Source organism: Protopterus annectens, chromosome 13.part0 (assembly GCF_019279795.1).
Source record: "Protopterus annectens isolate FY-2018-M chromosome 13.part0, PAN1.0, whole genome shotgun sequence".
Classification (NCBI taxonomy): Eukaryota; Metazoa; Chordata; order Ceratodontiformes; family Protopteridae; genus Protopterus; species Protopterus annectens.
Genome location: NC_056747.1, coordinates 612,241,786 through 612,253,266, shown reverse-complemented (window position 1 = coordinate 612,253,266; position 11,481 = coordinate 612,241,786). Strand labels below are relative to the sequence as shown.

The following is an 11,481-nucleotide window of genomic DNA, read 5'->3' as shown; positions in this document are numbered from 1 at the left end:
CTGAATGTCTGAATTGCCAGTTTTACTGCCAGCATTTCCTTTTGATTTATGTGTAGGTGCAGCTGGTCTTGAGTCCATAAGCCTTGTATGCACTTGTCCAGCATGTGGGCCCCCCAACCGAGGTCTGAGGCGTCCGTTGTGATGGTCTGGCCTGGTTGAGTGTTGTGGAAGGGCAGCCCTTTGTTTGATTGACAGGCCTGAGCCCACCATTGGAATTCTTGTTTCAAACATGGAATTATAGGAATCTGGGTTTCTAGGCTGTGCTTGTGCTGACACCATAAATTCCTTAGGTACCACTGTAACTTTCTCATGTGCAGTCTGGCATGTGGAACTAATATTATGCAGGATGCCATGAAACCCAAGGCTTGCAGGACTTTTCTTGCTGTTAGCTGGTTCTGCTTTGTTAATGCCAAGAAGTAGAGAGGGAGTTGTTCCTGTTTTTCTACTGTTAGGAATGCCATTTGTTTTGATGTGTCCAGTTCTGCACCCAAAAAGGTTATCGTTTGGGATGGTATCAGCCTTGACTTTTTTATATTGACTGTGTATCCCAGGGCTTGCAGTAGATAAATGACCCTTTTCAAGTCTTCTGTTAGCTTGTTTTTGTTGTCCGCTTGTATCAGGCAGTCGTCCAGGTAAGGGTTGATTTGGATTCCCTGAAGCATGCAATGAGCAATTACTGATGCCAGGCATTTCGTGAACACTCTGGGCGCAGTAGATAAGCCAAAGGGCAATGCTGAGAATTGACAATGCTCTGATCCTGCAAGAAATCTGAGGTATCTTCTGCAATTTGGTCGAATGGGGACGTGCAGGTATGCCTCCTTGAGATCTAGAGTTACCAGCCAAGACTCCTTGCCCAACATGGGAAGAAGCTGCTGTAGGGTCAGCATTCTGAATTTTGGAACAATGAGGAATGTGTTTAAAGCGGACAGGTCGAGAATAGGTCTCCATTTGTTTTCTTTTCTTGGTACCAGGAAGAGTCTGGAGTAAAATCCCTGTCCTCGCTCCATAGATGGTACCTTTTCTACAGCTCTCATCCTTAGTAATTGAGTTATTTGTTTTAGAGCTTCTGTCTTTTGGTTTGGAGGTAGGTTTGGCATTCCTCTCTTCCTTGGTAGAGTATGGAAGTGAAACCTGTAACCTTGGTCTATTGTCTGCAAAATCCACTTGTCTCTTGTGATGAAATGCCAGTTTTCTGAAAATAAGGCTAGCTTCCCGCCTAAGGGTGCTTCTAGTTGTTCCCTGGTAGGCAGTGCCAGAGCCAAGTCACTGTGATTGTCCTGTAGTAGTGGTGGTGGCTGTGTCTGTGGCTGTACCTCGCTGGTTGTTACCCTGCCACTGGCGTCCCCTGTAGGCACCCCTGGATTGACTTCTGCCTCTTGAACGCCTATTTCTGCCTCTCTGAGCTCTGGAGGAGTCTGGAAAGGACCAATTCTTGGAGGGCCAATTCCTGCTAAACCTTGGAGGTTGGACCTGTAAGAAATCTTTCACTGTCTGGACAGATTTTGCCTTCTCTTCCACCTTCTTCAGCACCTGTTGTGCAGGAGAGCCAAACAAATTGATCTTGTCCATGGGAGCATCTAGTAGCTTTGATTTGACATGCCAAGGCCAGACCCAGACTATGGATTGTTCCCTCATAGCATGCAAGGTTTCCCCAAAGGAAAATTCCTCAGGCGGAGAGGCAGAAGGAATGGACTCTTCCGCATCAGAGTCTTCATAAGGGGAGAAAGGGCCCTCTGGAGGGTCTGTATTATCTGACTCATCAGAGGAATCATCTGTAGAAACTGGCTCAGGGGGCTCTGCTCTAGGCCTCTTCTCTGGAGATGGGTGAGAGGCCCTGTCTGCGTGAGGTTGGGATCCCCGGATTAAAGAAATGAGATCCTCTGCTAGACTAAGCATTTGTGAACTAGAGCTAGGCCTGTGAGAGGGGGGTCTTGGCAGGCACAGATTTAGTACATTTAGCTGCTTTAGCCCTGGCAAAGGCCTTAATAGACATGGCTGCAGGTGGCCTAGCAGCTCCACGTGCAGGAGTTGAAATATCCAAGGGGATAGTGTCAGATAATTCCTGAGAAACTGCAAGAGCAGGTGGGATTTCAGAAGCCGATTCCACCAGGTTGGAAGAGGCCTCGGTTGGAGGTAAGTTTTCGGCTGAAGGAAGAACCGCGTGCTCGGTTTCAGCCGAAACCGAGACACCCGCGGTTGGCTTAACCGTGGTTTCGGCCGAAACCGCGGACTGCGAGTGTCGGTCCTTTTCCTTGCGTTTTTTAGATATTTGCGTAGTCGGAGGATCCGACGGCATAATGTAAGCAAAATCGGAGCCGAAAAACTCCTCAGCAAATTCCGACAGACGTCTAAGCGTCCGCCGGTTAAAAGAAGCACAGGCTAGACAAGCTGCTACGTCGTGGTCTGGGCCTAAACAAGGTAAGCAGTAAGAGTGGAAATCTTTATGAGGTATTTGTTTCCCACAAGTTAAACAGTTATTCACTTTTTCTGACATCGGCTGAGGCAAGAAAGAGTCTCCAACGGGGTACTTAGCTTTTTAGAAGTCTTCGGTAGTAGTAGAAGTATTCGGTAGTAGTAATCTCTGGTTCTGACCGACCGGCACTTGCGAACAGCTTCTGCTTCGGGCGCCACGCGGCAAGAAAGACTAAGGAAAATGGCGTCGGCTGATGCCTTTATACCCGAATAACTGCAGCTATGACGTCGGGTGAAGTGCGACACCAGCCGAGGCCAGACCCAGACTTTGGAATCCGGCCGACCGAAGGGCTGCCTGACGACAGGACAACCCATTTGTAAGGACTGCAGATGCATCCTTGAAGGACATCACTACATTCTTCTGGTATAGTTATGGGCCCTTTTGAGGCTGAGGGGGGGGGTGAAGTTTTCACTGAACCTGTCTGCCAGGATGTTGGCTATATCGGTCAGTTCAGTGTAGTTTGTGCCATTCTGCACTAACTCCGAGCAGATCTGAGAATTGCCACTTAGATTCTTGACATAGCTAAAGAATGCCTTGTGGTCATCAAGGTCTGTGTCTGGTGTAAGTGATTATATAGGAAAATCAATGTGCCTCTTTTTGCACTGACACTTTCTGGAAGCCTGGCTGGGGAGTCATCCAAGGATCCAGATGTATCCTTAGAACCCTGAAGGATAATTGGTTTGAGACTTTCAGAGATGGTCTATCCTATGGGCCAAAGACAGGGGCTCAAGGACTCAGAAAGCCTGGTGACTAAGGGAGAGATGAAACCGAGGGAGCATCCCCTTCCTAGATTGGACAGTCCACAATCTTCTCAAAAAACTCTCATAGCAATGCAGACCTTGATTGCACCAAGGATAAGCCAGCCAGAACCATAGCTGTCCCCAAGGAGCAAGAGGCAGATGGAGCAGAAAGAGCTATCCCTGGCACTGAAGGGCCAGTTGGCTCTAGGGCTGAGACTAGAGCTGACATATAAAGTACTGAGGTCATAGATAACAAGAGAGCCAAACAAGCTGGCACCATAGACAATACAGAGACACACTTAAAGGTGTAAGAGTTGCTTGCATAAGAATGCAGAGTTGGTATTGATAAATGGGAGTCTACCGAAAACAATAAGAGATGTTCCCGGATGGAGTCTGACTGCAAATCCATTGGAATCAAAGGGTTTGCCAAGGAAGGAGCAGTAGAAACAGGAATTGGTGGGCCAACCTGATCTAACCAAGAGACAGAGGGGGATGGGATGACCACCATATTTACCCGAACCTTGATGAATCAGACAGCAAATGAGATCTGAGGTAAACTACCTAGAAGGAGGGAATTGTGGGTAGGGGAGGAGGCAGAACCTTAGATCCAAAGCTCTAGAAGAAGGTGCCAAGTTTGAATCTGATTGGATCAGACAACTCACAAGTTGAATCGGACAAAAATAGACAACATTGGATGGAAAGTTTTCCCCTAAGGGAACCTATCCATCCAGCAAAGAGAGAGCACAAGCCGACCATTGACCCTCAAAAGCCTCAGAGAAGTGTACTCTTTAGCAGCAGTAAAGCTCTAAAGGGCTTGGCGCATAAACCTGTCTTTCAGCCAACTTAGCTCGAGCTACCAGACAGTTTGGCTGCATGTAATGTGCCCAGAAGCTTTGGAAGCTGGGCAGCTGTTATATCCTTGGCAGGATATAACCTACGAACCTATGTTACCAGGGTATGCAACTGAGTTGGGTTGTATGGCTAAGCCAGGTGGTTGTTAGCTTGGTATATACCTATGAATCTATGAATATAATCCATGTAGCTTAGGCTAGTGAAGCAGTGATCGAGATGAACATCATCTGACATTATGTTAATAATAATAGGTAATGGTATTATTTCACTACTGCAATGAAAATACCAGCTACTGAGCAACAAGATGTTTATTTTTGCTTTGAATTCATGAAATTTATGCATCTAATATTCTCAGGAAGAGCATTCTGTACACTAGCTAGTTACATACTAAACAAATAGTGTTTCATACCGCAACAGCCACTTCAAAAATAGTCTTCCAAATGCAAACATAAGATCATGTTCCTCCCAAAAGAGCACATCGTTCCTGTTTTATTACTAACATTAAAAACAAGTGCGGACATTAAACAATGAAAACTACACTGGTGGAAAACATAACTGACAAAACAAATACATAAAAATTTATAAACAAAGACATACAAATACAAGAAGAGTTATTACTGAAGCTCATATCATGAAGTTGCATTTAAAAATTCATGCTTACAGTCAGTATGTAATACTACGTGCGTGTTAAAAGTATGTGGTTTTGTTAATGGTCTGGATTTTTTTTTCTGAAGCATACTTTACAAATGAGTTTAGCATTTTTACCACCATGTAAATGAGGTAAACATTTTAAAGAAAGAATTTTAACTGATTTTAACTGTGTCAAAGATACAGGAAAGGGAAGTAAAGACAGCCTCTCAGTCCATAGAACAGCCTTTACTTTTTCCTTTAAGTATGTAACACTTGGAACATTTTAAATAAAGCAGAATAAAATCAGGCTTAGGGTTGCTATAACATCTGTAGAATTTCCAAATTAAGAAAAAAAAAATCACATTCAAGGTTTTTACAAAAGTAGATACAAATAGCCAGCTTATTTTATATATTAGACAAGTCAATAATTTATCACCATATGCAAATGAAGAAAAAAAGGAATCAGCAGGAAGTGACTTCAAGTTGTTTTCTTCATGAATATTTAGTTATTCCGAAAACAGATGTGTAGCTGGTTATAGTCAGCTGCTCCACCCTCTTACAGAATTAATTTACAGTGCGTTCTGCAGATAGAGCTAATAAACTCTTAAATTTAAATAAAAACATGACAGCTGAAATGTTAGGAAAACCAGCAAACAAACTGCATTTCAGTGTTTCAGTGCAGTGTATCAAAGATGTCACAAAAACTCTCTCAATGCAATTCTCAGCTTATTCAACACTGGAGGAATACAATGAAGACGTAGCAGAAGAGATGGTCCAAACAATTCTTTCACTTTTTAGCTTGGATCTTTATCTCAGACTTTACAGAATTCCATTCCTTTTATACTCTTATCTAAAGCAAGACAGAGAAAAAAAATAAATAAATAAAAATATCACATGTATCTATGTTGCTTCCAAAATGCACAGTTGGGAACAGTACTCACTGTAACTGAAGATATTCAAATACAATTGTCACCACTGTAGCACATTCATTATATGTAGGGGCATTAGCCGTATGCAGATGTAGACTTCTGGCCAGATGCTTCCAGTGTGGGGTTACCTTCGATGTCAGGGATGTGAGCTGGTAACTCAGCTGTAAAGAAAAGGGTAACTTGGACCAGGAAATTATCAAGTGTATGTGAAGCCATATTCTAGCTAACAAATAACGGACCTCAGAAATCCTGAATAAACAGGGAAAAAACATTTCTCTAACCATCTGAGTAACCATACAACCCAAAACATTTCTGGAAAAGCATCAATAAGCACCAAACAAAACCCATCACCATGCCCGGAAAAAACACCATTACAAATAGCCACTATGCTCAACTCACATTTTATAAATAGCATACACAAATTAAAAGAAGACTCCTCCCCCTCTACCCTCACCTTATCAAATTCCTTTCCCCCTCCTCCTCTACCCCACAAAAGCAGTCCTTGCTTAGAAAGTCCCCCCCACAGACAATTCTTCTCCCCTTCACCAAAGCAATAATGTACCATCTAAGCGCTTCTCACTACAGCCAGTACCAACCACAGAAATTCAGAGACTCCTCAGAAAATTAATACCATGCTCTCTTTCCTCTGAAGACCTCCCACCAGAATATTTAAAACTTTTTGCCGAGGCCATAGCATACCCCAGTAACATTTTGATCAACCTCTCAATTACAGAATCCTATGTACTGAACCTCTGGAAAAAAATTCCATCATCACCCCACTTCACAAAGGAGGTAACTCCAATGAACCCTCTAACTATCGCCCAATCTGTATCCTCTCCCCACTATCCAAACTCCTCAAAAAGTGTATCCATAAACAATTACTTCACCGTCTCACACACAACTTGTTCACCCCCACCCAACATGGCTTTCGCCTCTCTCACAGCACAAGCACTGCACTTATCTCCTTCATGGATACTGTACATAGATCCAACGACTCGGGTAATATTACTTCAGTACTACTACTAGACCTGTCAAAGGCTTCTGATACAGTATCACACAAAAAACTTATACAACACCTAATATCAGCTGCACCCCAACCACCCACCAACGGTTTAATAGCTACCTCACTAACAAGCAACAATGTGTAAAATAGCAAAATACCCTATCAGAACACCAAACCAACCAAACTGGAGTACCACAAAGACCTCTACTCTAACAATATTTACCAACAACCTTCACACTGCTCCTCTTAGCTCTACTATCCAATATGCAGATGGTACGACCATCATCTCCTCTTCAAATAACATACAGCACCTCAAACAAATAACCCAAGATACCTTTACTGCAACAGAAGCCTGGTTAACTGAATCACAACTACCACTTAATACCAAATAACAAAGCTTCTGCTCTTCGCAGCAAAACCCCTCTCACCTGACTCTCACTTTCATATTTTCTCCCAAAGCAACACAGATATTGAAATCATATTCCATGCTAAACAATTAGATAGTACCATTGTCTATAAACTTACATATGAACACCATAGTGGTAATGCCATTAAAAAAAACACTGCAAATTAGGAGCCCTGTACAGACAAACATTTCATGGACAGGACCACCAAAAAAGCTCTCGCCAACACTTACTTGCTCCCCTCCCTATTATACGGTGCCCCCATTTTTACTAACCTGCACTCATCTCTACAAAATAAGCTCTAGTCATGCTACCACAAAATCACCAATTTTGCCACAAGCAGCTCATACCACTCACATCACTGACAAATCTTAAAAGAATTTGCTGCAATTTCCACATCACCTTAACCTCATTCAACTGTCCATAGCACATAAAACTGTCTACAATCCAAACAACTGCCCTGCCCTAAAGAACATTTTAATATACTACAGCCCCACCAGAACCCTTTGCTCTGAAAATAAACAACTCATAACTACACATACCAAACAGAAGAACCGGACACGGCCTTTACTCAGACACTGTCGTTAAACGCCATTAGCTGCTTCAACAAATTTAAACTCACCCTAAAGAAAGTATAGTTGTGCACACTTACCATAAATGAAGATGTTCAAGTGTCTTCACTGTTGCAGTCATCACATTTGGGTTATCCTTGCTGGGGTAGCCCTCGGCCGGCCTGAATACCAGACACTTAGTATTTCTGCGTCGGTTGTGGTCGCTTGAAGACTGATGTCAGGTCGTCAGTGGTATAAAGGAAGGCAGCTGACACCACTACATCAGTTTTTCTTGCCCTAACTGGTCAGGAGCCCCCAAATTAGGAGGCCAGGCTGTGGTGGTAGGACCCCACCAGTGGAAAAAAAATACCAATATGTTCCTTGTAAGGAAAGGAGAAAAACAAGGAAGAATGGTAACAAAAAGAAGCAGGGGGGATGGAGGGAAACCAGAACTGCAACAGTGACGACACTTGAACATCTACATTTATGGTAAGTGTACACAACTGTGCTATGTTCTTTGTGTTTCACTGTTGCAGTCATCACATTTGGGTAGATTCCCAAAGCTGAGGAAATGGGTGGAGGTAGTCAATGAAGCTAGGGGCTGGCTAGCATGCCCTGCAAGACTGCAGAGGCAAAACCTGTCCTGGATTTAGAAAAGAGAGGCAGGTGGTAATGTTTGGTAAAGGTGTGAACAGATGTCCAGGTGGCAGCCTCCAGGATGTCCCTGGTGGGGACTCCTCTGAGGAATGCTGCAGAGGTGGAGGCTGCTCCCCTTAGGGGGAGGTTTGCCATGCTGTTTGTAGGAGAAATGGATGCAATGTGCTATCCATTTGGAAATGGTTTGTTTGGAGATGGTTTTGCCCTCTGCCCCTGAAGCAAAGCTAACGAGCAGTTGACCAGATTTTCTGAAGGATTTAGTCCTGTCCAGATAGTATCTGAACTGCCTGTGCACATCTAGAGAGTGCAGAATCCATTCCCCCGTTTTGAGGGTTAGGAAAGAAGGTGGGCAAATGGATGGATTGGTTGAGAGCCACACTGGATACCACCTTGGACATGAAGGATGGATTAGTTCTGAGGGATACCCTGTCTGCATGGAAGATGATGTAGGGTTCCACTACCATGAGTGCTTGCAGCTCAGCGACTCTTCTGGCTGAAGTGATGGCCAGGAGGAAGGCAGTCTTCCAAGAGAGAAATTTTAGCTCTGCAGAAGAAGCTGGTTCAAAAGGAGTCAGGGTGAGCTTTTCCAAGACAAAGTTAAGGTCCCAAGCTGGTGTTGGTGCCCTTCTGGGGGGTCTCAAGTTGTTAGCCCCTATGAGGAACTGTTTGATCACAGGGAGTGAAAAAAGAGGCTGCTCAGTGGGAAAATGAGCAGAAATAGCAGAGGCATGAATTTTTACAGAGGAGAAAGAGAGACCACTGTGTAGTAGGTCAGCTAAATAATCCAGGATGAGAGGGATGGAGGGCTGTGCCATATTGGCCCCCTTAGCCTGGATCCAGGTGCAGAACGTTTTCCATTTATCTGCATAAGACTTTCTGGTGCTAGGGTGTCTGGCCTCTCGGATAACATCCAGCACGTGTTTACTGAGGAGGGCTGGTTGGTCAGGGGTCAGGTTTTAAGCCAAGCTGCCAAACTGAGTGTCTGCAATTGGGGGTGCATGAATTCCCCTTCCCTCTGGGTTAGGAGTTTGAGAATCTGAAGAAGATTCCATTTGGGCAGTGGCGACAGGCTGCGCAGCAAGGGGTACCAGTGCTGTCTGGGCCAGTCTGGAGCTATGAGAATGGTCCTTGGTTTTTCCTCCCTTATTTTGATCAGTACCTTGGGAATGACAGGTAGGGAGGAAAGGCTAGACTGAGAGGTTTACCCAGGGGAAGGACAGGGCATCTACTTTCCATGCCATGCAGTGATGCTCCCTGGTGCAGTATTTGCTGAGCTGATGGTTGTTGTGGGAGGCAAAGAGGTCGACCTCCATGGTGCCCCATTTCTGAGTTATTAGCAAGAAAGTGTTTCTGTTGAGCTGCCACTCGTTGGGGTCCAACAGTTTTCTGCTTAACTGGTCTGCCAGGGAGTTGAGAGAGCCTGGCAGATATTGTGCTAACAGGTGTAGATGCATGGAAAAGGCTGTGAACCAAAGGGTCATGGCCAGCCTGCACAGCGGGTAGGAGTGAGTCCCTCCCTGCTTGTTAATGTACCACATCACTGTGGTATTGTCTGTTTTCATTAGGAGAACCCCTGGAGAGAGAAGAGGTTTGAAAGCTATCAAGGCCTGCTGCACAGCCATCATCTCTTTTAGAATGATGTGCAGGGGGAGTTGCTGGGGGTTCCATTAGCCCTGTATGCACCTGCTGTCCAGGTGTGCACCACAAGCGTAGTCTGCTGCATCTGTAGTGAGGGTCTAGGTGGCAGGGTGTAGGAAGAAGGGCAGTCCCTTGTTGTGAAAGCAGACTGTTGCCCACTAAAGAAATTCCTTCCTCAGGCAAGGAATGATAGGTAAAAGAGTTTCCAGATCTTGAGAGTGTTGACACTAAAGGCTCTTTAGGTACCATTGAAGTTTCCTCATATGCAGTCTGGCATATGGAATAAGGAGTATGCAAAATGTCACGAACCCCAGGGCTTGCAGGATTTCCCTTGCAGAAAGCTGGGGCCTGGTGGCCAGTTGAGAGAAGTAAGATGACAGGAAACTATGTTTATCTGGTGTTAGGTGTGCCATCTGGGATGCTGTGTGTCCAGACTTGCTCTCAAGAAGATTATCCTTTTGGTAGGTACCTGTTTGGATTTCTTTTCATTGATTGTGTACATTAAGGAAGTTAACAGGTCCTTTACAAAGGCCAGGTCTTTGAGCAGCTTTTCCTGGCTATCTGCCTGAATAAGGCTGTCATCTAAGTAGGGATAAATTTGAATATTTCTTTGTCTGCAAAAAGCAATGGCCGGAGCCAGGCATTTTGTGAACACTCTGGGAGCAGTAAATAAGCCAAAGGGAAGTGCAGAGAACTGAAAGTGTTGAGATCCTGCCCTGAAACAAAGATATATCCTGCAGGACTCCCTGATGGGAATGTGGAGGTAGGCGCTTTTAGGTCCAGGGTGACTAGCCAAGTGTCTTTGGACAGCATGGGTAGCAGTTGCTGGAGGGTGAGCATTTTGAATTTTGGGATCACCAGGAAGGTGTTTAGAATGAATAGATAGAGGATGGGGTGCCAGGTGCCCTCTTTTCTGGGTACCAGAAAAAGTCTGAAGAAGAAGTCTTGGCCTATCTGCTCTACAGGAACGTGTTCTACTGCTCCCAAGGAGAGGAGGGTACGGATTTACTTTTGAGCCTCTGCCCACTGATTCGGTGGTAGATCTGGGAACTCTTTTTGGGTTGAATGTGTATCCCTAAGACCCAATGTTCAGAACCCATTGGTCCTTGATAATGGTGGCCCAGGTGCTTGAGTGAAAGTAGAGTTTTCCTCCTAGGGGTATGTGATGGTAGGCAGATGTGAGGAAGGGAGGGGGAGAGTCATTGAGTTTTTACCATAAGGGGTTGGCTTAGAACTCCCTGGTTTTGAAGTGAAGGCAGTCCACTGCTTAGATCTCTGCAACCCATGGGACTGCTGTCTTGGAGGTCTGTTTCCACCGGACCTAGGCTGGCCCTGTTTAATAGGTGCAGGAAAGGACCAGTGCTTGGAAGGAAAATGCCTGCTGAACCTAGGGGGCTGTACCTGTAAGAAATCCTTAATAGTCTGCATAGATTTTGCTTTTTCTTCCATCTTTTTTAACACCTCTTCTGCTTTAGTACCAAGTAAGTTATCTTTGTGTAAGGGTGCATCCAGTAATTTTGATTTGACATGGTCTGGCAGGGGCTGTTCCTTACGCCATACATGTCTTCTAATGACAGATCCAGTGACTGCTGCCCTGCAAGAAG

General features: G+C 44.8%; 1 protein-coding gene across 2 annotated transcripts in view; it reads right to left on the bottom strand.

Moving 5' to 3' along the window:
- Positions 1–4,355: 4,355 nt before the first annotated feature.
- The window catches only part of TRIM37 (tripartite motif containing 37), a 2,575,817-nt gene continuing 2,568,691 nt past the window's right edge, over positions 4,356–11,481 (bottom strand). For both annotated transcript variants that reach the window (XM_044054277.1, XM_044054276.1), the window contains one exon: positions 4,356–5,545. Coding sequence is in view for 1 of the 2 variants with exons in the window: in XM_044054276.1 (XP_043910211.1) it covers positions 5,542–5,545 (4 nt within the window). In the remaining variant the exon portion in view is untranslated. The remainder of the gene's footprint in view (positions 5,546–11,481) is intronic.